The sequence below is a fragment of the Sceloporus occidentalis genome, unplaced genomic scaffold (assembly GCF_023333645.1).
Source record: "Sceloporus occidentalis isolate IW3139 unplaced genomic scaffold, rSceOcc1.0.p SCAF_13, whole genome shotgun sequence".
Lineage (NCBI taxonomy): Eukaryota > Metazoa > Chordata > Lepidosauria > Squamata > Phrynosomatidae > Sceloporus > Sceloporus occidentalis.
In genome coordinates, this window is record NW_028316993.1 from 9,906,964 (window position 1) to 9,933,101 (window position 26,138).

General features: G+C 45.0%; 1 protein-coding gene across 2 annotated transcripts in view; it reads left to right on the forward strand.

The window, feature by feature from the left end:
• Window positions 1-8,920: 8,920 nt before the first annotated feature.
• APLP1 (amyloid beta precursor like protein 1) overlaps window positions 8,921-26,138 on the forward strand; it is a 42,933-nt gene continuing 25,715 nt past the window's right edge. The window contains exons 1-8 of one of the 2 annotated variants that reach the window (XM_089478821.1): window positions 8,921-9,180; window positions 15,679-15,846; window positions 19,273-19,402; window positions 21,137-21,249; window positions 22,802-22,980; window positions 23,349-23,608; window positions 24,971-25,101; window positions 25,621-25,695. In XM_089478821.1, the coding sequence (XP_089334947.1) occupies window positions 9,073-9,180; window positions 15,679-15,846; window positions 19,273-19,402; window positions 21,137-21,249; window positions 22,802-22,980; window positions 23,349-23,608; window positions 24,971-25,101; window positions 25,621-25,695 (1,164 nt within the window). In that variant the 5' untranslated portion in view covers window positions 8,921-9,072. The remainder of the gene's footprint in view (window positions 9,181-15,678; window positions 15,847-19,272; window positions 19,403-21,136; window positions 21,250-22,801; window positions 22,981-23,348; window positions 23,609-24,970; window positions 25,102-25,620; window positions 25,696-26,138) is intronic. The other variant, XM_089478819.1, reaches the window with a different exon arrangement.

A 26,138-nucleotide genomic window follows, 5' to 3' on the forward strand; every position in this document is an offset into this window, starting at 1 on the left:
CTGGAGAATTCAAATATTTATATTTAATTTTAAAAAGTGGAAAGAGACTGGTGTTTTATTATTTCAATTTATTGAGCAAGACTAAGAAAGCAAACACACGCAAGGCATAATTCAAGAGGGTCAGGAAGATGCTTTATCCCAGATCACAATGCTGGTTGATCTAATCCAACCTTCCCTACTATCATGCATTTCATATTCTGCCAGCCAGCATGTCCAAGGGTCAGTGTTGAAGGAAGCTGGAACCCAAAATATCTGGACAGTTCTAGATGATCAAGGGCTGGTAAAATTCATTGCTGGGTACTCTGGTTCACAGTGACATTTCCCTTTCTTGTTACCTTCTGCCGGATCTTTATAATAAGAGATGTGAGAAACTGAACCTGGGACTTCCGGTACATACATTTATATATATCCTGTCTTTCCTCCAATGTACTCATTAGCCTACATAGACGTCCCCTTTCATACCTAATCTTCACAACAATTCTCTGGGGTAGGCCAGGGCCCATGAGATATGAACGGCCTGAATTTCTAAGACATTATGACACTATGTTAGACCAGGTCAGCCCAGTATTTGTCTAGTCTGACTTACAGCCAGATCTTTGTGAAGTCGAAGACTTTCATGGTTGGCATCCATAGTTTTCTGTGTGTTTTTCTGGCTAGGTGGCCATTTTCTAGAGGAGTTTATTCCTGAAGTTTTGCCAGCATCTGTGGCTGGAAGATGTATGGCCACCTGTCAGGAGCGCTTTGATTGTGTATACCTGCATGGCAGAAGGGGACTGGACTGGATAGCCCTTGGCATCTCTTCAAACTCTATGACTCTATGATTCTACATGTGAGGCCATTAACATGATTGAGACAGCTCCATAGTTTTTACAAAAACTGTAAGTCATTAGCTAGCAATTCAGAAGTGGCATCAGCATGAATACTGAACTTGCTTAGGGGCTTGACAGACCGCCCTAAAAGGGTGGGCTGGAGCCACCCGTTTTTGCTCCTGAGGGAGCTTGCAGAACCAAACTGCACGAGCTCCCTCCGCACCAAAAAGAAATTACTAAAAGCAGGTTCTTCTTGGTGCGCATGGTCATTTGGTTCTATTTGGTTCATTCCACACAAATCACCACACATGGAACGTCTGGTTTCCTTATTAAATGGTGAATGAGCACAGTCTTGGAACAAGGCAGCCTGGTGTTTGCGTGAAACACTCTAAGGCTGGTAGAGAATGAAAAAACAGGCAACTGAGAACAAAGGAAAGAAAACAGAGAAACACTATGCAACAAGTTATCTCCTCCCTCACATACCCCATTCATTGCTTTACAGCAGTTTCTACATCCCAGGTAAGTTAGAGTAACAACAACAAAAACTTTTCCAACAAAAAAAGGAAAGGAAAGGAAATCCACTAAACATGTGCATTAACATCCTCACCCATCTTGACGAGAAATGAAAAGCCATTCACTTTGCTGACCCTGAATATGCATCTGAGGAAGTAGGGTGAAGTCTACGAAAGCTCATGCTACCAGATTTTTCATAGAATAGAATCACAGAGTTGGAAGAGACCAACATAGAGTTGCAAGGGACATTGCACATGCTCCACAAAAATGTGCAGCTCTTTCCATAGGAACTTCCACCTGCATAAGACAGGAACTGCTGAATTTTAAATCATATTTGAAAACTTAAAAAAAAATGTAATGAGCATCTGTGACCATTTATGTCCTTAGCAAGCCATCCCTTGACTATATTCCACTTTAATTTCCATGGCAGCATCCTATGAAAGCTTGGGATTTGCAGTGTAGGGATGGACATTTAAAATTCTCACAAAACGCTCTAGTTTCTCACCAAACTATAAACCAAGGATTCCACAGGATGCAGCCATAGTAATTAAAGTGGAATCATAGTACTAAAATTGTGTGGTGTGAAAAGGCCTGTAGTTACACTACTGCTTAGTGGGCAGCCATGGATGAGCCCTTGTTTTAACAACCAGGTCTCCTTCCTTTGCTAGTTTTGCTCACTGAGTTAAAATCAGACACACTGCAACCAAGAACATTAGATTCTGTAAACTTATATGAAATGCAAATGATGCCATTACAAAAACAAAACCATTATGCTCATTAGATCAAAAACATTGTTCAAAATGTATTGAATCACTACATTCTGTCCTGGGCATAATATTCATTGCTCCATATCCATTTTTTCAGAAATTGCCTTTGCTCTCTATTGCTCAAACACAGAAGCTCTTAAAAAGCAGCAAACATCAGCAAAATAGTCCTTTCTGAAGTTACAGCAAAACCTTTGCTTTTGTGCTGCTATTGTGTGCCTTCACATTGTTATGGTGACCCTAATGTAAATCTACCATGGGGTTTTCTGGGGCTGAGAGTATGTGACTCACCCAAAGTCATCCAGTGGGTTTCCATGGTTGAGATGGGAAATGAACCCTGGTCCCCAGGGTCACACTCGGACACTCAAACCTCTACACCACACTGGCTCTCAGAGCCTACCCACCAGGTTTGCCCACTTTGCCTGGCCAGACACCCATACAGATTCATACATTTAACCTATGTGAAACCTTTTCACTCCACCTCCATGCCAAGAAATTTCATCTGCTAAAAGTCTGTGGAGGCAACCGTTTGAATTCCCACAAGAAAAGAAGCTTGCAATCTTATATTCTATCTCCTTCTGTTTTCTCACTCTCATGCATGCCCAAAACCATTTAAATGAGGATGAAGCAGTTTTATTCCCACTGCTACAAAACTAGCCTAAGAATAAAATGCTGTATTTATCTAATGGAAATATATGTGATCGTCCCTTGAGGGCTTCTGCCACAACAGCTGGCAGATGGTGACTTCATTCACCTTACTTGCAATAGCAAGTCATCACCTACAGTGCGATGCGGCAGCCAAAAAGGCCAATGCAATGTTAGGCTGCATCAATAAAAGTATAGTGTCTAGATCAAGAGAAGTAATAGTGCCACTCTATTCTGCGTTGGTCAGGCTCCACCTGGAATATTGTGTCCAGTTCTGGGCATCACAATTCAAAAAGGGCATTGAGAAACAAGCGTGTCCAAAGGAGGGTGATTAAATGGTGAAGGCTCTGGAAACCATGTCCTATGAGGAACGACTTAGGGAGTTGGGGATGTTTAGCCTGGAGAAGAGAGGGTTAAGAGGTGATATGATAGCCCTGTTTAAATATTTGAAGGGATGTCATATTGAGGAGGGAGCAAGCTTGTTTTCTGCTGGTCCAGAGAACAGAACCCAGAGCAATGGATGCAAACTGCAGGAAAAGAGATTACACCTCAACATTAGGAGGAACTTCCTGACAGTAAGGGCTGTCCGACAGTGGAACAAACTCCCTCGGAGTGTAGTGGAGTCTCCTTCTTTGGAGGTCTTTAAGCAGAGTCTGGATGGCCATCTGTCAGGGATGCTTTGATTGAGAGTTCCTGCATGGCAGACTGGGGTTGGACTGGATGGCCCTTGCGGTCTCTTCCAACTCTACGATTCTATGATTCTACATAGGGCCATGGATATAGGTGATGGATAAAATGACCGGTTTCTCATTCTCATATTCATATATGAGTGTGCATACATGTGCATACATGTATATACGTATATGCACACAAACAATGTTTATATATGTTTATATCTGACACAAACACTTCACAGAGAGAGAGAGAGAGTTCTTATCTCTTATATGTATACATATTTTAAGCTGCAAGAAGAGAAAACCAGAAGCCTGAGGACAAGGTCAGTCCATTTACTTTCTTCCAATGAACATCTTCTGCGCCAATGGAGCTCGAATGCAACTGCCCACCCAAAAGTTGCTCAAAACAACAAGACTTCTTAGATTAGTCTTGTCTCAATTTTACTGCACTACTATGTCATATGGATTACTGAAAGCCAAAGGTCCAGACCACCACTTGGGAGATCTAACGGAAAGGATGCTTGTCTAGTCCTATGTCCACAAGTGAACAACTTATCATACACAATGGGTTGTATTCTATAACCATAAAGCCACAAACCCTATGCTGGAGTGACAACTTTTTAAAAAAATTGCTCCTTTAAACTGTATCCTGATCTCCATCTTTGGTGGCCATCCCACCCCTGGCTTCACATTTAAAAGTATGCATCATATACATCACATTCTGAATTCACTGTTTATCTCCACCATATAATACAACAAATGTAATGCAAGGGAGGCCCATGGTAGAGGTGTATGTAGATGTGCACACTTGCACACACACACTCACAAAATAAATTGACTGCAGCAAAGAAGTCCAGTAGGGCAGTTTGTGGTTTCTGAGCACAGGTCATCCATGCTGGACCAGAGCAACAGGCTCAGATCCAAATGCCCAGCCTCACCCACCAGCTATGGAACGCAAAGAGTCCTCCGGCTGAGCTCATTATATTTGATCACTCAGTTGTGCCCAATGGCTGTTGTCACATAGACCCCAACCCAAGCAGCTCTCCATCAGGCTCTGTCTTCAGTGCTGGCAGGCAGCTTATAAGCAGGCAGCAGCAGCTGCATCCCAGCATAAGGAGGGTTGTTTCCCATGATGCGTCAGTGTCACAAGGCAGAAATGAGGTGATGTGATCAGTTAGTAGCTTTCCCATACTAGTAAAATTTAAGCCATGTACTTTCCATATTTAAGAGGATTATAGTTTGACATTTAGCATGGAGCATTCATTGCCATCCATTCATATTCTCCCTCAGCAGTCTATAAAGTTCTCTTTACAATATATAAGTGGGGGGGGGGGGGAGTAAACCATTTATACACACACACACACACACACACTTTAAAAAGAAAGTAATACAATCTCACAACAGCATCCATTCTGCTCAAGGTTTTAAAATTACTAAAGTGTGTATTTCAAGAACAACAACTGGAAAACTTGGGGGGAAAGAAAACATCTTGATCTGTGCTCAAAAGACTGGCATGCAAGCACCAGGTGTGTGTCTGTGTGGAGGATATGCCATAACCAAGGTGCCACTACAGAATAGGCCCTTCCCTGAATAGCCACCCACCTTACCTCACCTCACTGGATGTGGGCACACCGAGAATGGCCTTTAATGTAGATCTTAGAGGGCAGCAAATATATATCTCAAGAAGCAGACCTTCAGGTAACCTGTTCCAAAGCCACTGAGAGTTTTAGTAGTCAACTGGATCCAGAATCTGACTGTCAGTTTAAATCACAAAATATTGTGTGACAAGAACATCAACCAACCCTGTTCACAATTGTGCTGTTTACGTTGAGTCAGATGACTTTCTAGACCCTTTTCAATGGCAGCTCTGCACAGAGCACATTAGAGCTCTCCAAATATTTCAGACATCAGTTCACAGAAGCCCCAGTCAACATGACCAACAGTAAGGAGTTATAGGTTATGTCAGTGATGGTGAACCTTTTAGAGGCTGAGTGCCCAAACTGCAACCCAAAACCCACTTATTTATTGCAAAGTGCCATGTCCCTCTGGCTTTCTAGTAACAAACTCTGGCAAACTCTGTGCTGGGGCAATGGCACTTGTGCCCACAGAGAGGGCTCTGAGTGTCACCTCTGGCATGCGTGCCATAGGTTCGCCATCACTGGGTTATGTAGTCCAAAACATCTGGATGGGCAAAAGTTTCCCACCCCTGCATTACAGTATTTTAACCTACTGCAGGAAAGAAGTAACACAGCATGGTCATATAGTGGTCCAACATCTGTGCATCAGGCAGCTTTTAAGGGCGCCACTACTGTGGCCAGTTGGGAGGGAGAGTGGTCAGTTTTTCATTCCCTTGATCTCTCTCATTACTTTATAAATTACTGCTAAATGTACAAATGACCTCTCTTTAAAATTACACTATTTGAGGCAATCTGAAATTTCTGGCTATGACAGATGGATCTTTGGAGGGCTCCATCTCACATACTTATTCTCACTTGAGGCTACAATAAGCTAAGGGTGGGCATATGCATGTGAATCAGTGAATATGGCCCTAAAAACAGAACAGTGCCCAACTAGCAACAGCACAGCGCCTGCTTCCCATGTGAGGGTCTCTAAATGTAATCACTTTCTGGGAAAACTTGCTGGTAACAGGCTCCTCAAATTTTTGATTCTTGGAAAAGTAGGTGGAGAGCAATATACTCGACAAAGGGAAAGAAAAGCAGGGAACAGGGAACAGGTGGGGTGCAAAGACTAGGAGCCTGTCTTAGACACAGGGAGTTTCAGCTGCAGATAGGACATCAAACATGACAAGCTGGCAAGATGAGGCTAAATATAAAAGAAAAGGATGAAAAAAATTGCCAGCATGAAACCATGTGAGTAGGAAGCTACAAGGGCACCTCCCAGCTTGCCAGTAACACGCATGTCATAAAGCATCTTTGACTTTATCCTGTGCTTCGGAGGCACGCAGAAGCAGCAACTTTTCCAAATGCTTCCAATTTTCAGCATCACAGCATGTACAAAACCACTACCACCATCCCAAACCCAGAAGAAATCTGGAAAATTAATCCCTCTGACTATTCTGAGCTTCACAGATGATCAAAAGCAGAAAAACGTTGCACCCTTCCATGTCCTTGGGAAAGTTGCTTAGCAGTAGAGGACATGCTCTGCACCTAAAATGGCCCGGGTTGAATTCTTGGTATCTGTAGACAGAGCTGGAAAAGCCCTGTCTGAAACGACAGGATAGTTGACTTCAGTTGACTTCAGATCAAGGGAAGTAATAGTACCTTTCAATTCTGCTTTATCAGAAATGCATTTGTAATCAGACACACCTGAATGCCTGCTGTTTGTCTATTTAGGCAGCTGGAGCATGTGCAATTATGGTGGGATACAGACTGCCCATTTGGGGCGGCCTGCCGCTGCTCCATTCAGGTACGGATTGGGGCCAGGGCAGCCACAGCGGCAGCCCCAAAGGCCCCAATCTGGCGCTTTTCGGGACCAGGGAGAAGCGGAAAATGCCGCTTCTCCCTGGCCCCGAAAAGGGGTGTCCTTGGGGCTTCATGCCCCAGGACACCCCGAGAGCCACAGCCAGGAGAGAAAGGGGCTACCCGCTTGACCCCTTTCTCCCTGGTGCTGTTCCCTCAGCCGTTTGGTGGCTGCAGGAACAAGGCGCCCTTCCAGTGCTGCTGTTAGACCACAAGCGGCCTGACACGGCGCAACACATCACATCCACGCCGCATCGTTTGGACACGGCACGGCCGTGACATCATGGCGGCACCTGTGTACACAGGGGCGCCACCATTATGCCACCAGCGGTACTTATTAGGGTTAGGGAGTGTGTAAATGGTGCATGCTCTCTAACCCGAATACCGGCGCTGGACACCGCTTTTTGGTGGTCTCTACCACGCCTATCTGACCTTTTTTGGCTCCTGTGGCTTCTTGGAACAAACCCTTGCTTCTAGACTGCTGACTATCCTGATTATCCGGAACCCTTGATCTTGGACTGCCTTATCAATCTGCTTATCTGATACCTTGAATTTCAGACTGTTTGACAACTCTTTTGGTAATCCTTCTGCTAATACTGCCTTGAATCTCCAAGACTGTGTTGCTTGCACTGACTCTGCTATCTGGGGGTTTGTTTGAGAACTAGGTTGGCTTTATCAGCCATTTGGCTTCTTTCCTGGACAGGTCTTAGGAGCCGAGACACTGCAATTTTATGGTTGGGGGTCACCACAAGATGAGAAACTGTATTAAAGTGTTGCAGCATTAGGAAGGTCGAGAACCACTGGACTAGACATTATACACTCCTCCCTCCATATTTGTGGCTTTGATATTTATGGATTTGACTATTCATGGATTTGATTAATACGTTCCCTCTAGAAATATCTGCAGTCATCCCTCCATATTTGTGGCTTTGATATTTGCGGATTTGATTATTTGCAGATTTCATTAATATGTTTCTCTCTGGGACTGTCTAGGTCCTCCAGTGCAACTCTGTGGTCAACTTTAACTAAACGTTGCACTGAAAGACCATTTGTAGCTACTCCAGTGCCATTCTATGGTCAGTGTGTGTTGGACATTGACCTCAGAGTTGCACTGGAGGACCTAGATGGTCCTAGAGAGGTGTCCTCTCAGGTAAACACAGTGTTTTTGTTATTTGCGGTTTTTCCATATTCGCGGGGGTCTTGTTCCCCTAACCCTAGTGAATATGGAGGGACAACTGTAGGTCCTCCGGTGCAACTCTACGGTCAACTTCAACTAAAAGTTGCACTGAGAGATTCCTAGAGAGGACACTCCACTAGGCCTTTGGAGCTCCTCCACTGCAGTCGCATGGTCAGCGTGTCAGATGTCGGCCACAGAGTTCCGCCGGAGGACCTAGAGCAGTGGTTCTCAACCTTCCTAACGCCGTGACTCTTTAATATAGTTCCTCATGTTGTGGTGACCCCCAGCCATAAAATTATTTCCACTGCTAGACGCAAATGTGTGTTTTCCAGTGGTCTTAGGCCGCCCCTGTGACAGGGTCGCTCGACCCCCAAAGGGGTCCTGACCCACAGCTTGGCAACTAGTGACCTAGAGATTCCTAGCGAAGTACCCCCTCGGGTTAAAAAACAGTGTTATTTGTGGGTTTTTCCGTATTCGCGGGGGTCTTGCGCCCCTCAGCGAACGTCCTTCTCTTGTTGCGGCCTAGTATCCCACTGGCCACATTGGTTGCCATTTTGAAGGTGACTGTGAGGGCATGGAGTGACACTGGGTTGCCTGGTGTGACATGAGAGGAAGGAGTGAGTGAGCCAGGCCAGGAGTGACCACTGGCCCTGGCCTAGTGGCCTTCCTCCTCCTCTGGCTGAGGCTCCTCCTCCTCCTCTTCTTGGAGGGCGTTGCGCAGCTGAGGGCGGGTCTGCCATGAGGGGCGGGGAGAGGAAGGAGGGCTGCGGCTGCGTCGGGCCTCCTCCTCCTCCTCCTCCTCCTGTCAGAGCCCAGCTGGGAGCCTGGCGCTGAGACTGAGGCACCAGCAGCAGCAGCAGCAGCAGCAGCAGCAGCAGCCCACCTCTTCCTCCTCTGGTCCCTGCATCCTTCCCAGCCTCCTTTCTTCTCCCTTGAGCTGCTGCCAGGGAAAGAGAGAAAGACCCCTGGGAACCGCCCTCAGAGCAGAGACCGAGACCCAGAGAGAGAGCCATGGCTGAGGGGAGCCAGGCGCTGGGATGCGCCCCTCTGGCCTTGCGCAGCCTCCTGCTGCTGCTGCTGCTGCTGGGTTTCTCCATCGGGGAGGCAGCCAACACCCAGGTGAGCCCAAGAAGGGGAGCAGGAGGAGAGGGGCTCAGCTGGGGCCCCAAGGTCACTGCGAAGCCAGGGAGGAAGAGACCCCGGAGGGAGGGAAGGGCTGGGCTTCATCTCCGTGCCCCTCTCGCCTGCCTTTATGTAAGCGCCCAGGAGCCACCCTCAGCATCCTCCTCCTCCTCCTCTGCGCAGCTTTCTCTTGCAGCAGGGCTTTGGGGGCTTCCTGGCGCAGCAGGATGGAGGGAGCCAAAGGGGGGATCCTGGGCCTTTTTCGACCCTGCCTCTGCCCCTCTAATCCCCCACAGAGCCAGGGGTGGGTCGGCGTGGAATGCCACAGACGGTGGCCTCTGCCTTGTTTGTCTTGGGCAGGGCTGCATCCACCATGGAGGAGTAACCCGCTTTGCCCCTACTTTTAACTCTTTTCTGCCTCGAGGCTATGGAATTCTGGGAGTTGGGGTTGGGTGTGGGCCCGCCCCCGCAACATACTCCCACTCCAGGAATTCCATAGCCTTGAGCCAGGGTCCCTTCTGGGTCCCACAATATACTCCAACTCCCAGAATTCCATAGCCTTTGACCCAGGGTCTGCTCTGGGCCCAACAACAAATTCCCAAGTCCCAGAATTCCATAGCCTTGAGCCAGGGTCCTCTTTAGACCCCACAACATACTCCCAGAATTCCATAGCCTTGAGCCAGGGTCCTCTGTAGACCCCAGAACATACTCCCAGAATTCCATAGCCTTGAGCCAGGGTCCTCTTTAGACCCCAGAACATACTCCCAGAATTCCATAGCCTTGAGCCAGGGTCCTCTTTAGACCCCACAATATACTCCAACTCCCAGAATTCCATAGCCTTGAGCCAAAAAAGAGTTAAAGCTTTACACAGCCACACACCTGGTACTGCAAACATCTTGCCTCCAGATATGGCTTGATGCCCTCCAGACACTAACTCCCTTTGACCTGCAGAGTTAGTGGCCCAAGACTTTTTGCCATCCAAGGCACCACCTTCCCCTGGAAGCCCAAAAGCACAGGGCCCAAGACTGGCCAGGTTCGTTCTCTGAAGATGCCAGACACAGATGCTGGCGAAACGTCAGGGATAAACTCTTCTAGAGCATGGCCACATGGCCCAAAAACCCCACCAAAAAATATGGGCGCTGGCCATGAAAGCGGTCAGCTTCAAACTGGCCAGGTTGTTTTGACACCGGACGCAGGTAATCCCACCAGCGTCTGGGCATAGAAGTAAAATGCAACAAAAACAAGACAGGGGCAACCCTTTGTGGCTTTCCATGCCAACCAGCACTGCCTGAGACACTCAGCCTTAGGGAAGAGATGCCCCTGGGGTAGAGGAACAGAGCACCCGTCAAAATTGTCAATCCACTCCAACAGGAGCAATCCTTTTGATTTATCCATCCGACACAGTGAGGAGGGACAAGGAAGCCAAAGCCTCAGAAGACAAGCATGAAATGAGAGTAGATGCCCTCCCTCCTTTTAGGATGAGGCCTGCATAGTTTTGCCTCATCCACTTGGCAGGGAGAGCCTAGCAGGGGCTAAACCGTGCCTGGCGCTGCCTGGATTCCTCCCATCTGTGCTGTCAAGAGTGCCACCCTCTGTGGTTTCTTGGACCGATAACTTCAAGGCTAGGCTAGCTTGTGCCATATCTTCCCTTGTCCTAGCTGCTGCATCCTGCATCTGTAACCATATTTCAGGTTACCTATTCAGAGAGGCAGTATAAATGGGAAAACGTAGGTCCTCTACTCCAGATAAATCCAGAGGCTGTTACCCCTGTTTCAGTGTTAAGGGGAGAGGACCTCTTTGCATGTGGTGAAGGCTTCATTGTCAGCCACAGCCCACTGCCTCCTCTCTCCCAATCCAAAGCTACTGGGGCTTTGGATTGGGACTTACTCTTCAATTAGGCTACCCCACTTCAGTGCCTTGTTATTCAGAGTAGTTTCCACAAGCCATTGATTAGAGGCTACAAATATTTCTGACTCCAAGAATTACTCCCTGCGCACAGATGCTCAATAGGCTTCAGTTTTCTTGGACCCACACTGCAGTATAAAATGATGGATATCATAAACGCGGTGCAGGAATATCACCCTGCCTTCTTCTCTAGGCTCTCTGGAAAGAGAATGCTTGGTACTCTATACCTACAGTTTGTGTTTGTGGGTGTGTGCGGTCGCTGGGATGTCTCAGGGGTGGGGGATTTGGCTTTCTGTTTTCTTGCTCTGCTGCTTGGGGAAAATGGTCTGCAGCTTTGATAGTTGGGCTGGGGGTGTCCTCTTGCATCAGATCAGCTCTAGTTGTGTTTGCAATGATGACAAATTTTACAATGCTATATAGCCCAGCCAACATAAGGGGCAGATTGGCAATACTTCCTTTTGATGGCAGCCAAGCGGTAATCATCTTCATGATACCCTCCTCCACTCCCACCCACATGCTCTCAAACAGGGCATGGTTTCCTTCAGGCCCCATGATTTACAAGCTTTCAGGACCTGTAACCTTAACTCTGCACCATCAGAAAGTTGATTTTGATTGCATTTTTGTATTATGATAATGACTACTGGTTTTGAATGGATTAACAGAAGATAGGTTTGTCCTAGCAAACTCATTCTCTTGGGGGATGATCCTTCTGCAGCCAAAATGATATCATCCGTATAGTGAGATGCCAGAAGGCTCCAGGGGATCCCCAAATCTAGCAGAATTATTCAAAACAACTCCACATTAAGGGGAAAAAAACCTAAGTGGGAGAGTCCTTCTGAACAGCCAAATGAAAGAAGGAAAGCTAAGCATGCTTGGTGACCAGAGAGTGCTGAGAGTTTGTGGGGACAGGCATAGGATGGAATATCCTGAAAGAGGGCATAGCTGACTATATAGCTCTGGATAATGAAACATTGCATACTGCAACATTTTTTGCCAGCCTTGTCAGTAGTCATCAGTAGTGAGAAGCCAAATGGAGCCTCCATGAATGGAGCCAGTGTACCTTGTTGCTGGAGAATGGCGACAAATGGTAGAGCAAGTCTGTTGCATCATGTGCCACCTGAGAACTTCTATGACATTTGGTTGGTCCAGGATCCTGGGCTCAATATGGCATTGGCTGATGTCCCAACAAGGCAGTCCTTATGATCTTTTTAGGAAAGAGGCCAAATGGGCCTGACATCGTTTTCCTTTTGATGTCGTAATATCTCAGGAATGGTTAAAAGGAGTTTTGGAGTACCTTGCCTACCAAGGCCCAAAACTCTTGCCACCCTTGGATCTTTTGATTTGGCTTAATCAGGACATAATTAAAGTATAGGAGATGCAAGTGGCCTTTTATGCATTGTGAGGAGTTTGGTCTGAATGGCCACTAGTGTCTCTTCTAAATGTATTGTTGCCGTTCTTAGGAGTTTATCACACAGGGACAATTGGAAGCGTAAACAGGGTTTATCCCATGAAAATCACACATTCATAATTAAGATTTTCGCACAATGTCCTGATTAAAGTAACATTATTCCAGGAATATCCCATCAAAATTGCGCAATTGTGTGCATTTGCAATAAAGGTTTTCACACGCCGTCGTGATCAAAAGCTATTAAAATGTCATTAACCCAGGAATAACCAGGCAATAAAAAGCAACAAATCATTCACAGGGAAATCCCGTGAATGATTTGCTGCTGTTTATTGCTTGGTTATTCCCTGTTTATTCCCAGGATAATGACCACTGTGTGTGAAGATCTGAATCATACTTTTATAGTAATTGTGTGATTTTCATAGGATAAACCCCTCTTTAAACTTCCAGTTCCCCCCTGTGTGATAAACCCCTTAGTGTGATGGGGCTGGAGAAAAAATTCATCCTGTTGGTATTCCAGAGAATCAACCCCTCGAAGATCCTTCACCCTGCCTCTTGCTGGGCCTAGAGGTAAAGCATGTCATAGTGGATGCCTCAGATTAACTCCTCACAATGACATTTATCTGTTGCCATTTCTGTTTTATGGTGGTCTATGTCTATCTTTGCAGTCTGTTCAATTGAATGAGGTCTTGCTTAAAAGCATAACCTGGAAGAATAGCCCTCTGTGCAGGTTTGAGAAAGGGACATAATCCAGGGTCTAATCCAGTCTGAAGCAAGCACTAGTAACTTTATCAAACCCCTTCCCTGGAGGGTAATATTGCCCCCAAATTTGGGGTTGACTTACTATTATCTTTCCCCTTTCTGCTGGCCCATCCCTGCACCCCTGCTGTTCCTTGTTTGGCAATGAGCCCATCCTTCCTCCATCTCAGCACAGCCAGCTGGGGCTGGAGATGATGCATTGAGCAGCCTGAATCAGATGGAGGGAGGAAAGGGATGGGTTTCAGGCGAGAGCATAAAGAAAACATGATAAGCGTTTCCCATCTCCCTTTCCCATTCTCCCCCCACCATCTACCTCTCATGGGGTTGCATTAGTTCTCTTGCTAGCGTCATCCTACAAACCAGGGCTAGGGTAGCCACAATCTCCTTTGCACTATCCCCAACACCTTGCTTCTCCCTTGCTTTTTTCTGCAGTGCCATCTCCCCACCCTCCTACCCCAGTTAAGAGATCCTTGTGGTGTAGTGGGAAGGGAAAACAGGTGGACGCTTCCTCTCCCCTCCCTTTTATCTCATCTAGCTAAGTGCTGTGCAGAGGGAGCAGGAGAGGAGGGGGATTAGCACTGCATTTATTAATCCTGGTGCCAATTAACTACTTCCATGCCGCTCTGGCTTTCATTCCCCAGCAAACGCTTTGTTTTGTTGCCATTCATCCATCCTCACCACCACCCTGTGCACACCCCAGGTTCTTAAGCAATGTGCTGGATCCGAGAAGCAACCCAGCCCCTTTTTTCTCCTCTCTTCTTTAACCTCTTCCCCCACTCCCTCGGTGTTTGATGTCTATAACGTCTATAACTTCCACCCTGGCCTGGAGGGAGGTCAGCCTTCAACCAAATTGCAGCAGCTGCTTAATCGCTCAGAGCACCAGCTTAGCCACGGGATCCAACTTAATCCAGGCTCACTTCTCTATTGTCCTCCCCCTTATGTATGTATGTATACACACACATACAGAGTGCTTAGTCTATTTCCTCCAACCCAGAGGAGAAAATGGAGGCCCCATATGTATCTGATGTAAATGCCCTTACCTGTTACCCTCTTCCTTTGCCCCATTTCTTTCCCATCTCTTATTTAATGGGCAAATTGCAGGGGGCAGGGGCTTGGAAGATCCCCCTGCATTTTGCATTTAAAGTATTCAGACTATCACTTTTGCTCATCAACCAGAGGCAGGAAATGGTGAGACTCCAGAGTTAAATTCAGCCAGAGCTGCCTTGGACTGCAGGGGAAGTGGGAGTGGTACACACAAACGCACATACATTTTGCGGGTTTGTTGCCACTCTGCTACCCTGTGCCAAACCCTATTTCCAGCTCGCCTGTGGTCTCCCACAGTACCCAACCCTCCAGTCCTCTTTTCAGCTGCATGCCAGACTTGTTCTCAGGTGCTGCTGTGGCCTCTACCCTTCAAACAAGCTCTCCTCTTGTGTTTTCTCAGCCGCTGGCTTGACTGGCTCCCATCCTTGGCCTGCAGCCAGCATCATGCCACTTGTTTTTCTATCTTTTGACTTCCATAACTCCTCCCAGCCTTACCACGGCTTCAGTCTTGGCTTATTTGTCCACTCTGGGTCTGGGGTGATTTGCTACCTTGAGCATGCAATGTGAATGGGTCGATGTTTGCTCTCTGGGTCAGGCAGGGAAAATTATGAAAACAGATTTATCGTCCATCCCAAGCCAGGCAGCTGTTTGTGCAATGATGTCCAGCAGCCTAGGCCCTGGCCTTTTGATGGTGGAAGGGAGCCACCTGCTTCTTCATCCCTTATGTCTGTATCTCAGGATGGTAGGTTCCAGCAGTGAAGAAAGGTGTGAGCCTACCTTTGGTGGTAGCACACAGTGAAAAGGTTGAAGTACTTACTGTATGGGGGAAAGTGAGGGATGGAATGAATTGGAGGATGGACACTGGGAGAGGGATGAATGGGAATCTGCAAAGATTTGTGGAGAGTGAGGAGGAAATATTGAAGGGGGAAGCGAAGAAAGGCTGGCTGGTGGGACTGGGCCAAGATGGGAAATTGCTGAGGGAGGGGCTGGTGATGCAGTATTAATTTCCATTTGGGAGCTGGTCTCCATGGCAACAGCAAAGATCTGGCAACTCCATGGGGAGCAGTTACCACAGCAACAACATCCCTGTGGTTGCCGAGGAGGAGGATAAAAAGAGAGAGGTGGTGCAACTAAATATGGGAGGGGGGAAAGGGAGGACAGGGAGTGATGAAAAGCCAGGTTGCTGCAAAGATTTGGGGCCTGGGGTGGGAGCGGGTGTGTCAGAGAACCTTCTTTCATCCAAGGTCTGGACAGGCACCTGAGTCCTCCCTTTCCATTTGCAAACAAGAGCTGCAGAAGGGCCCTGTGTGAGGTGACCCTTGTGACTGGTGTTTTTATGGAGCACATTGGCTGACCATTTCTCTTCCTCTTGTGTGTTGCAGGGGATGGGAGCAGCCCTTGGCCCAGCCCTTGGGACTCCCCAAGTGGCCATGTTCTGTGGAAAACTGGTCCTGCATCTCAATGTACAGACAGGGCGCTGGGAGCCTGATGCCTCCGGCACTCACACCTGCTTCCGAACTACTGAGGAGATCCGAAGCTACTGCCAGGAGGTACCACACACTTCATCTGTCTGCCTTTGTAAAAACACGGACTACTCTCCCTAAAGCCCTTTTCTTCCCATCCCCACCTTAATTTCTTCAACTCACCTCTGTTCCTGCTTACCCACATTACCACATTTACTCAGACCCAATGCCTGGTTTATGTATTCATTTTATTTAGTTAGTTATATTCATTTCTTTACTATAGTGAGATGATACCAGTGTACAAAGCTCTCCACTTTCCCATTCCCCCCTCACAACAGCCCTGTGAGTTAGCATGAGCAGCCAATGAGTTTTGTAGCTCATTGAAGACTAGAACACCTCTCACACCTTATTTAGTTCAACACTGTAACCAAAACAACAATAAAAACAATAATCCAGATAAGGCCCTGAAAATTATAGATAAAAGGTGTATTCAAGGATCCTGAAAGACATCTATCCATACAAATTTAGCTAAAATTGGGGGATGTCTAGAGACTAAATCTTGCTGGATGTATTCAATAAATGGGTGCCAAATCTTATGAAAGGTCAATCCAGAGTGTAAGCCTCTTGCTCTGTTGTTATTATCTGCCATTTTCATTCATAAAAATGAAGAACAGGAGCAGGAGTGGTGATAATTGTATACTTTGTTTAGTGATCTTGGAGATCAGTTGTAAAATTTCTGTCCAGTACACATTAACTGCATGTGTACTTATGGTCTGAATAGATTATTATCCTTAAAAGATCATACTAGAATAAATGTTTTCATCCTAAAGGTACCATAAAATTCCTCTCTTTTGTCCCCCACCCTAAGCATTTTTATCCCGAGACAAATTAACATGGCCATCTGGATAAAATCATGACATTCCCCATGCTGTTGATCTAACTTCTGGTATAGCTGTATCTGCTTGATCTACCAATGTTAAATCTGCTTCAGTTCTAAAGCCATGTCCCAGTAGTCTGGTGGCACCTGATGGAATCAGGAACACTGCCTTAATCTAGCTCAGATTCTGTATCTGTTTAGGCCAGTGTTGCTTACTCTGTTTGACAAGAGCTTCCAGGGAATTTGGACAGTGAGTGGTCCGCTTCACTACACCTACCACATCTTGGTCCTTTTTGTAACTGAAGGTCTCAGAAACAGATGAGTCAGTGAAGCAGATTAGGTACCTGGATGGAAGGCCTACCTGGACACTCTGCATGCACAACTCCCAGGTACTTGAATGAAAGACAAGCTAAAAACACATCAGATGAGAGAATAATCTATAATCTCAGCTCATCTTTGAAATATTATCCCTGTGCACACTGCATTCCCTGTATACCAAGGTATCCAGGTTCATTGCTGTGTACTAGAACTCCCAGATTTACATTATTGGCATGAACAACCAAATGTCTTGTGCTTCCTGGAAGACTAGCAGATTTTATTGCTGCATAATCTTTCATAGATCATAGCCATGAAAGTAATCAAGACAACCACTGAAATCTTATACCAAATAAAATTAGTTAGTTTTTAAGGTGTCATCAGACTCGTCCTTGGTTTTCAGCAATAGATGTGATATGGTTTCCTCCCTGGAAATTGTTATTGGCATGAATGGGTTAGATACAGGAACTGTCTACATACAAACAATGGGTCAGGCGCTCATGATTTAAGGATTTGCAAATTCCATCTGAAACAGAGTGATGCTAAGCCCCTCAAAGTACCTATCCCCCCTTTCTCATGCCCACTCACACATACAACAAGCAGTGTGCCTTTCTCTAGCATATCTGCACCACTTAAAATAAATCATTGCTCCAACTAGAGTCCAGTCTGCTGCTGTCTTCTGAATGCTTAACACCAGCATCAGACAGTACCACTATCACTACAAATACCATCCTCATTGTGAATATATTGGCAGTGTCATCCCGTCTCCACATGCATGCATGTGCTCATGCGCACATATGCACACTCAAAATCTCTTACATAAGTATGTAGGATCGGGTAGAATGTAGTGGACAAGAGGCTGAGTTGCAAGCCAGAATATCTTCAGTTTTTTAATCTCACTTCTGAAATAAATTGACTATGCAGTCTTATCATAGCAATTTCCTCTCAACCTTACAATTCCATCTGCTATATCAGGGTAATAAGTATTGGGCATTTGTACAGCATATTCAATATTCAAAGCACATCACTTAAATTTACATGCTGTAATCCTTACAGCAACCCTTTAAGATAGAACAGCATTTAAGTCAAGAGAAAAAGCCATATAATGTAAGGGATTGCAAACAAAAAAGGAACCTGATAGCCATTCTCATCTTGAGGGAAAAAACCTTTGAAGTCAGAATGCATCCAACAGCATGTCCGCCTCAACTCAAAGGTTTTACAATGCTGTTAGTGCATCTTGCCTCTCTTTCTCAGACATGGCTTTAACAAGGCATTTAAGAATGGCTAGACAATCTCTTCGGTGGTGGATTTTTTGGGTGCGCCTAAGCATGTCAGCATGAGAGATCGCCCATGGAACTCTCCAGTTTCTTCTACAAGTCTTATTAAAGCCTTAACTCCACAAGAGCAGGAGGGCATAATTCTGGAATTTTTCTACTTCAGGCAACAAATTGCACTATAGACTTCCCTTCTGCTGCACTTACTTTTTTACTTGATTGTTTGGTTCTTTTGCCTGGTATCATGCTGTGAGGACCCTGTGCCCTCCCATCCACAAATTGGCTTGTAGCTCCAAAACCCCTTATTAATTCCTTTGATAAGGCCTCTTCAGAACTTTTCTCTCATTTTTGGAAGTGAGAACCACGTCATTTGTACTCTCACAAACTGCCATACATGCAAACCTCAGGATGTTTACTGTTGTGCCCCAGGTCTATCGCTAAGACCAGAATAATATGGAGGAGCTTGCTTTTAGTTCCTTCTCTGAAACTAAGCAGGCATAGACCAGTCCAGTGTATGGATGAGAGGTTAGTTACGAATTCCAGGTATTACAGGCATCTCAAGCAGAGGGAAGCATGAGCCTCATTCCAAGTGAAAAGGGAGAATGGCCTATCCAGTAATATAGTGGAGCCTAGCTTTTCAGGATGAAAATGCTGGGACATTTTGACAAACAGGGATGGTAATGGGAAGCCCATATAACATTTATATCTCCTCTGAGTTTAGCTGCAACCCTTATATCCCATGGGGAGAATTTCCTAACAGCAATGTGCTGTTTTGAGCTTTGTTTTAATGCAAAGAATTGTGGGGTGCCTTGGGCTTGAAGAGGAAATCAAGACCCATTAGCTTTACAAAAGATCTGCTCGTGTTGGAGAAAAAAAACTGATAGAACTGGTTTGTTTATATGGATCAGGGCATCTGTCTTCTATTTTGGACTCTGCTGGGAGGGGGCACTGGATGTGGAGATTGCCATGATTAGTGCCAGTTTATCAACATTTACAACTAGAGCTGCCTCCTTCCCCCATTGACTCCTGTGATGACCTTCCCTTCAGGTGTATCCAGAGTTGCAGATAACCAATGCTGTAGAGGGCACCCAGCCAGTCACAATTGACAACTGGTGCAAAAAGGGGAGGCCCAGATGCAAAGGCCATCAGCATATTGTGGTGCCGTATCAATGTTTGGGTAAGTACGGGTCGTGGAAGAACCACAAAAGAGGCAACAAGAACAGTGTTCTCATTCCACCTCAATGCCATGAATTGTTGACTCTTTTTAAAATAGGGGAACTATGGTCCTCTATATGTTTTTGAAGCAGATAAAACAGCTTTCAGTAACTGAGGAAAGTGATTTCAATGGATGAATGCTGAACTTTTTTAATGTTATTTTTTTCAGCTTGTTTTTAATTAAATTGTGTTTTAATCTAATTGGTTTCACTATGTTTAAATACAATTTTGGGTGTTTTTGTGTTTGAGTACCCATTTTGGAATAAAAACAGAATGTTAAAGAAAGAAAGATACTGTTGCTTCCATCATCCCTGGCCACTGGCCATGCTGGCATGGGATCAAGGATATTGAGAGCACAATATAAGGATCACCACTGTTATTCTAGTCCTATGCTGTGTTTATGATGACATTTTGCATAAAAGCGTTTAACATGCCCAGAAGGATTGATTATTAAATAAGTAATGGAAAGTAATAAGGACCAAAAATACAAGAAGAAGGTTGTAGCCCCAAATCCATCTCATAGCCTAAATCTCTCGCCTCAACAGCAAGGAGTGGTGCAGTGGTTAAATGTCTTTACTGCAGCCACTCACTCATAAACCATAAGGTTGTGAATTCAATACCAGCAAAAGGGCTCAAGCTCAACTCAGGCTTGCATCCTTCCAAGGTTGCTAAAATGAAACCCAGATTGTTGGGGGCAATTAGCTTACACTTTGTAAACTGCTTAGGGAGTGCTTAAGTGCACTGATAAGCAGTATAGATATGTACTTGCTACTGCTCGCCCCAACAGCAAACCTTCATTGATTCCAGTGGGAGGTTCAGTCCTTTCTATGCACCATTATTGTGCTCCTGGCTCTTTTCCATCCCCCCACCCCGATATCCTATTGTTTAGAAGAAAACTAGTTAAAGATGCTAAAAGTGAAAAGGTATTGAACCCATTAGCTACAAAGATGGCACTGTGCACAGCTTACAGTTACAGTGCAATTCCCTCTAAAGTTGTATGTGTATGTGCCTTCACGTCACCTGTTGATTTATGACAAACCCATAGGGTTTTCTTAGACAAGGAATACTTAGGCAAGGAAAGCCTCCAGAATTCAGCAGGTCTTTTTATTCCAAGGTGAATGTGCATTTAACGTTGCAGACCAGAGGATATAAGATTACAACTATATTTCAGGGGCGGGGGGGGATTTATGTGCAGTGATATGTTGGACAGATTTTACTGGGCTCTCTTTGGCAGCATCTACACTGCAAAATTAATGCAGTTTCATACCGCTTTATCATGACTCAGTTACAGAAAGACTACAGAATCAACATTAATTGGCCTCCTCTTGAGTCAGACTATAGTTCCATTTAGCCTGGGGTGGTTTTAAGGATGTTATTAGATACCAGTTGTCATTAATCCAATCAACTTGGCCAGTAATCAAGATGATGCAAACTGTAATTTGTCACTTGCTGGAGATCCCCCATCATTGGGTCAGAATATTAGGCTAGGATTAGCAACACTTGAGTTTAAGTTCCCCACTTGGCTATAACATTCACTAAGGAATTCTTTGTTCTGCCTTGACATATCCTGCCTTACAAGGTTATTGTAAAAATAAAACAAAAGAACTGGTAAACTACTCTGAAGCCCTTGCAGAAGAAGTATGATAAAATGTAATGAACAGTGTAACTGATATCTGCATGCTCTTCTCTTCCACAGTGGGTGAGTTTGTGAGTGAAGCCCTCCTTGTGCCTGACAAGTGCAAATTCTTACATCAAGAGAAGATGGACTCATGTGAGACCTACTTGTATTGGCATAGTGTGGCCAAAGAGGTGAGGGATCATGAGTTCTGTGAAAGGCATGCTGGCATACAGAGAAACTGATACCTGCATGTGTTTTAAAGCAAATTTCACGGGGGGGGGGGGGGGGGGAATGAAGTCTCTCCCATGCTTAATTCAGATGTGACAAAAGTGCACCATAAATGCATTTACACCAGAAGCAGGATCAAGTTTTAGTTGTAATGATTTGAACCATTGTAGCCACTTCCAAGTGTGGGATGATAGAAATTGGTTTGTTTATTTGTTTGTTTACTTTTTCAGTGGTGTGTTGCAGTTCAATACTAGCACACAAAAAACCTTAAAATGTAGTACTGACTCAAGTTGGAGCACCTTAAGAAATTTCCTGATCCTCTCTCCCTGTAAAGAGCAGAAACACAATAAATAATACTGCTTTTCAAATCTGTTTACTTCAACTACCATGATCCCAAGCCAGCATTGCTAAAGTCAGGAAGGGTACTGTGATATCAGATGTGAAGACACAAAGTTGGGGAAAGCCAATGTAAACCATATCAAGTCCAGTGAACTATGCTTAATATGCCTAATTTCTACCAAGGGCCTTTCTTTTCCTTGCTGCAGATTTTGGGTTTCTTTGATACAAAATTCTTAACTTCTTTATCTATTGAACTCAAACTGTGAGCATCGGTTACCTTCAGAAAGAATGTCAAATCATGTTTTAAAGCAGAATGTGTATCAACACCAATTTAAAAACCATGTCTGCATATAATATAAATGTAACACAGCCAATATACTCCAAAATGTCTTTTATGGGTGGTTGAGATAGTAATACCTTTGCTTTCTGATGGTTCAGTATATAGAAACATTGGCCCCATACAGACAGGCCAAAATAAAGCTGCTTCAAGTCACTTGTTTAAATGTTACATGTGTCCTAAGAGTTCAGAAGCCATGCCAAAGCCATGATCCAGTCCTAAGGACTGGAGCGCAGCTTTGGCACAGCTCCCGGACTCTTAGGATGCATGCATCATTTAAACAGCATACCTCCAAAGTAACCCAATGTAGCTTTATTTTGGCCTGTCTGTATGAGGCCATTGTTTCATGCACAAACTTATTAAAATACTGTATAAAATTGCATTCAGGCTTTGTGTGTAATGTGTATATGAAACATAAACAAATTTTGTGTTTAGACTTGGGTCCCATCTCTAAGATATCTCAGTATCTATGTATATGCAAATACAGGTATTCCAAAAAAAAAAAAAATCTGAAACTCAAAACACTTTGGGTCCCAAGCATTTCAGACAAGGGAGGGTCAACCTGTATTGTTCTACTTGGAACAAATGGCTTTGGACACTAATTACTGCTAAATGCCATTAGTCCCCCTCCCTATGTAAATCAGACAGAGACCCAAAACATTTATTGCTTTCTGGGGAACTTTGGGATTGTTGGTCCCCAAAAGTAACCTTTTCATACTATGATTAAAACTGAGCAACTGTATCAGTTCTTAGCTATGGTTACCTTGGGCCCAGTATCCAAACTAAGATAGTGTGTGTCACTGAGCAGCATTCTGATGTTGTTCACATTTTATTTCCAGGCCTGTAGTGAAGAGGACTTGGAGCTTCATAGCTATGGCATGCTACTTCCCTGTGGGGCTGATCGTTTCCGGGGTGTCGAGTATGTGTGCTGCCCTTCACGTCCCCCACCTATCAGAGTAGAACAAGCTACTGATGCTCCTCAGATCCTCTCCCATCTGAGGGAGGAGGCCCTGCACAGGTGAGCAGATGACTCCTGAGTTGAGTCTACTCTATGCCCTCTCACATGGTTTGCTCTATATGCAGTGCATCTTGATCTGGAGCCTAAAAGACACACTGTATTCACCCCACCCCACATACTGCCAGATTTGAATTCAGCATCACAAAATTTATACAAAATTTGAGGAGAAGCTCCTACATAGTAACATCTATTCTGGTTGGATTCATGCTTAAAGAATTGCTGTATAGGTAAAATCTACTCTAATCCTATTCCACAAAAAGTGCTCCCCGTTCCATTCCTCCTTACCACTATCTGCATATTCCTCAGCCCCACTATATGCACAGTTTTCCTTGATGTTTCCATGTGGGATTTGATTATCTTTTCTACAGCAACAAGGTTCTAACAGGACACATGCCAATGGAAGAAGAGGGTTTGGAAATAGAGGAAACGGGGACCGTGGATGAAGAGGAGGAAGTGGAGGAAGAAGAGGAAGAGGAGGGGGAGGAGACCCCTAGAGACAGTATCCTTGATTCTGACCCATTCCCTCCTACCTGGGATGATTATTTTGTAGAACCAGGTTATTATGATGACAGCATCACGCAGACTACCATCACCACTACAACACAGACCACTGAAGAAGATGTCAAAGGTAAGCTGTGAGAGACAGGTCCAGTGTCAACAGTTGGCTTTGTTAAATGTCTGCCATGGTCCATAGAGGAATTAGTGTTACCCTCTGGACCAGGGGAGGGGAGTTGCTTTGGTGTCAGGAAATTGATTACCCTCTGGGATCAGTTCGAAATGCAGGTGTATATCAGGAGTTGGGGCTCTGCCCTTTCAACTTCCTCTCATCATCAGACATAATTTTATTCTTCCTTCTGCCCTGATGCCCATTTTCATTTTCACCATACAGAGATCTCACCTGCCCAGCTGAACTGTAAAAGGCATGCAAAAGAAATTTCCACATTACTTACTGTCACTGAATATGTAAAGTGTCTTACTCCTACTGGTCACCTTCTCAAATGTGAGGCTGAATAGGTGAACTTTGAGATAGGGGTCTCCTCCATACTGTCTGCAGGCCAGATCAGACTCACAAACCAGAAGTTCCCCTCCTCTTCTTTTTCTTGTTGTCACTTCTATTCACCTGTTGCAGCAGTATGAGCAGATCTTGGTATGAGTAAAGAGTAGAAGAGGTATACCTGCACTCTTCTTGCCCTCTGAGTCACCATGCTGATCAAATTTGTGGGAAGAGGGTTGGTGAACAGTGTCTGTCAAAGATGGGAGTGTCCCATAAGAGAATAGGTTTGCGTTTCCTCAAACCAAGAGCCAGCAGTGGGGTTTGGTGAGGTTAGCACTATCAATTGGGGCATTTTCAAAGGGCAAAACTGGTGGAATAGATGGCTGCTGGCACACAAAAGGAAGGATGCCTAGAGTCAGCAACAACGGGGTGGGTGGGAAGGAAATGCTCAGCTGCTTCTCATGAGCACGTCTCCTTCTCCTCCTCCTCACAATGGGATATCTGTTTTGAGGCAGCTTGGAACCTGACTCTTCCTGACACAAAAGGGAATGCACATTGAGGCAAAGCAGCTCTTAGTGTGGGGGACACAGGAGCACTCATGCCCCAGTCTGCACAGAACTGAATGTCTCTGGGGTGCCAAGTTGTGCTGTGGAATGTTGTACCATGAAACTTTGGGAAATGTTTTCATTTTGTGTGTGTGTGTGTGTGTGTCATAAAGGGGTGTAGATGGGCTAGTTGCCCAATGTGTAGTCAGTTTGGAAATATTGCTTTTTGCACTACATTGTCCAGAATCCCTCTGATAGTATGACCAAGTTGGCTCAAGATTCTGGGAACTGTAGTACAAAAAGAGTAATTTTTCCAAGCTATGATAGCTCATCAAAGTGGGGAGCCTCCATTTTACTGTGGTATTTCCAGTGTGCTATTTTAAATGAGGATTGATTTGGGGGAGGTTGTGTGTGTAATTGCATGTGTGTAACAAGTAACTTGCCCTTGCAGTGACACCAACCCCTCGCCCCACTGATGGTGTGGATGTTTATTTTGAAATGCCTGGAGATGGGAATGAACATGCAAATTTTCTGCGTGCCAAAATGGACTTGGAAGAGCGTCGGATGAGACAGATTAATGAGGTAAGTGCAAAGCTGACCAAGACCCAATAGCATGCCCAGAAAAAAGTGTCTTTAATGGGCTCCTCTCCCCTTGTTGTACTTTTGGATATCCTTTTTTTAAAAAAAATGCATGCATAGTTCACTTTATATGTTTGAAGCATGACTTGGTCCCTCATAGAAGAGGACAAAATCCAAAGTCATAGATCTTTCCCTATATCCATATAGGATATAGATATTTAGATATGGTGCAAATTTAACTTTTTAGACCAAAACTTCCAGAATCCCCCAAGCAGTATGGCCACCAGAGGTGCAATTTGGGAAGATGTGGAAGTTGTAACTGAAAAATAAAACTTTTCTAAGTTCTTTAGATTTTGGAGTGTTTAATATGATAGTCCTCAAGATTTAAATATGATAAATGCAGGAGATGGATGCATGGATACTAAGAACTACATAACATTTGCAGAGCTATGTTGCAGGGTGAGATGTGGACATTTTAGCAGAGATATTATTGACACCTATTGTTTTGTTCCAATCTGACAGGTAATGAAGGAATGGGCCGAGGCTGACAACCAAGCAAAGAATTTGCCAAAGACAGACCGGCAAGCCCTCAACGAGGTGAGTTTGCAAAAGACTGTATTGAGATTAGCTTTGGAGGACCTTCCTCCATTTGCTCACTGGTAAGGTCAGTTTGGTCAGCAGGTACAAGAGAGGCCTCTTTTGTAGTTTATGGAATTCTATATGTTACATATATTTCAAGGTGCGAGAGAAGTGGCTTCCTTGGTAGTGAAAGCCTCTTTGTAAAATGCTATTCCCACTGAGATTCCCTAGCACTATTCTGGTAGAATTTAGTTACCAAGTGAATTCTTGTAAATCTAAACTGTTATCTCTGTGGGGACACGAGAGAGGGCCTTCTCAGCGGCTGCCCCTAGACTCTGGAACTCCCTGCCCAGGGAGATAAGAACGGCTCCCTCCTTGATGGCTTTCCATCGGCAAGTGAAGACCTACCTGTTCAAACAGGCATTTAAGGAATCACTATAAGAACAGGCAGGAATGTTGGA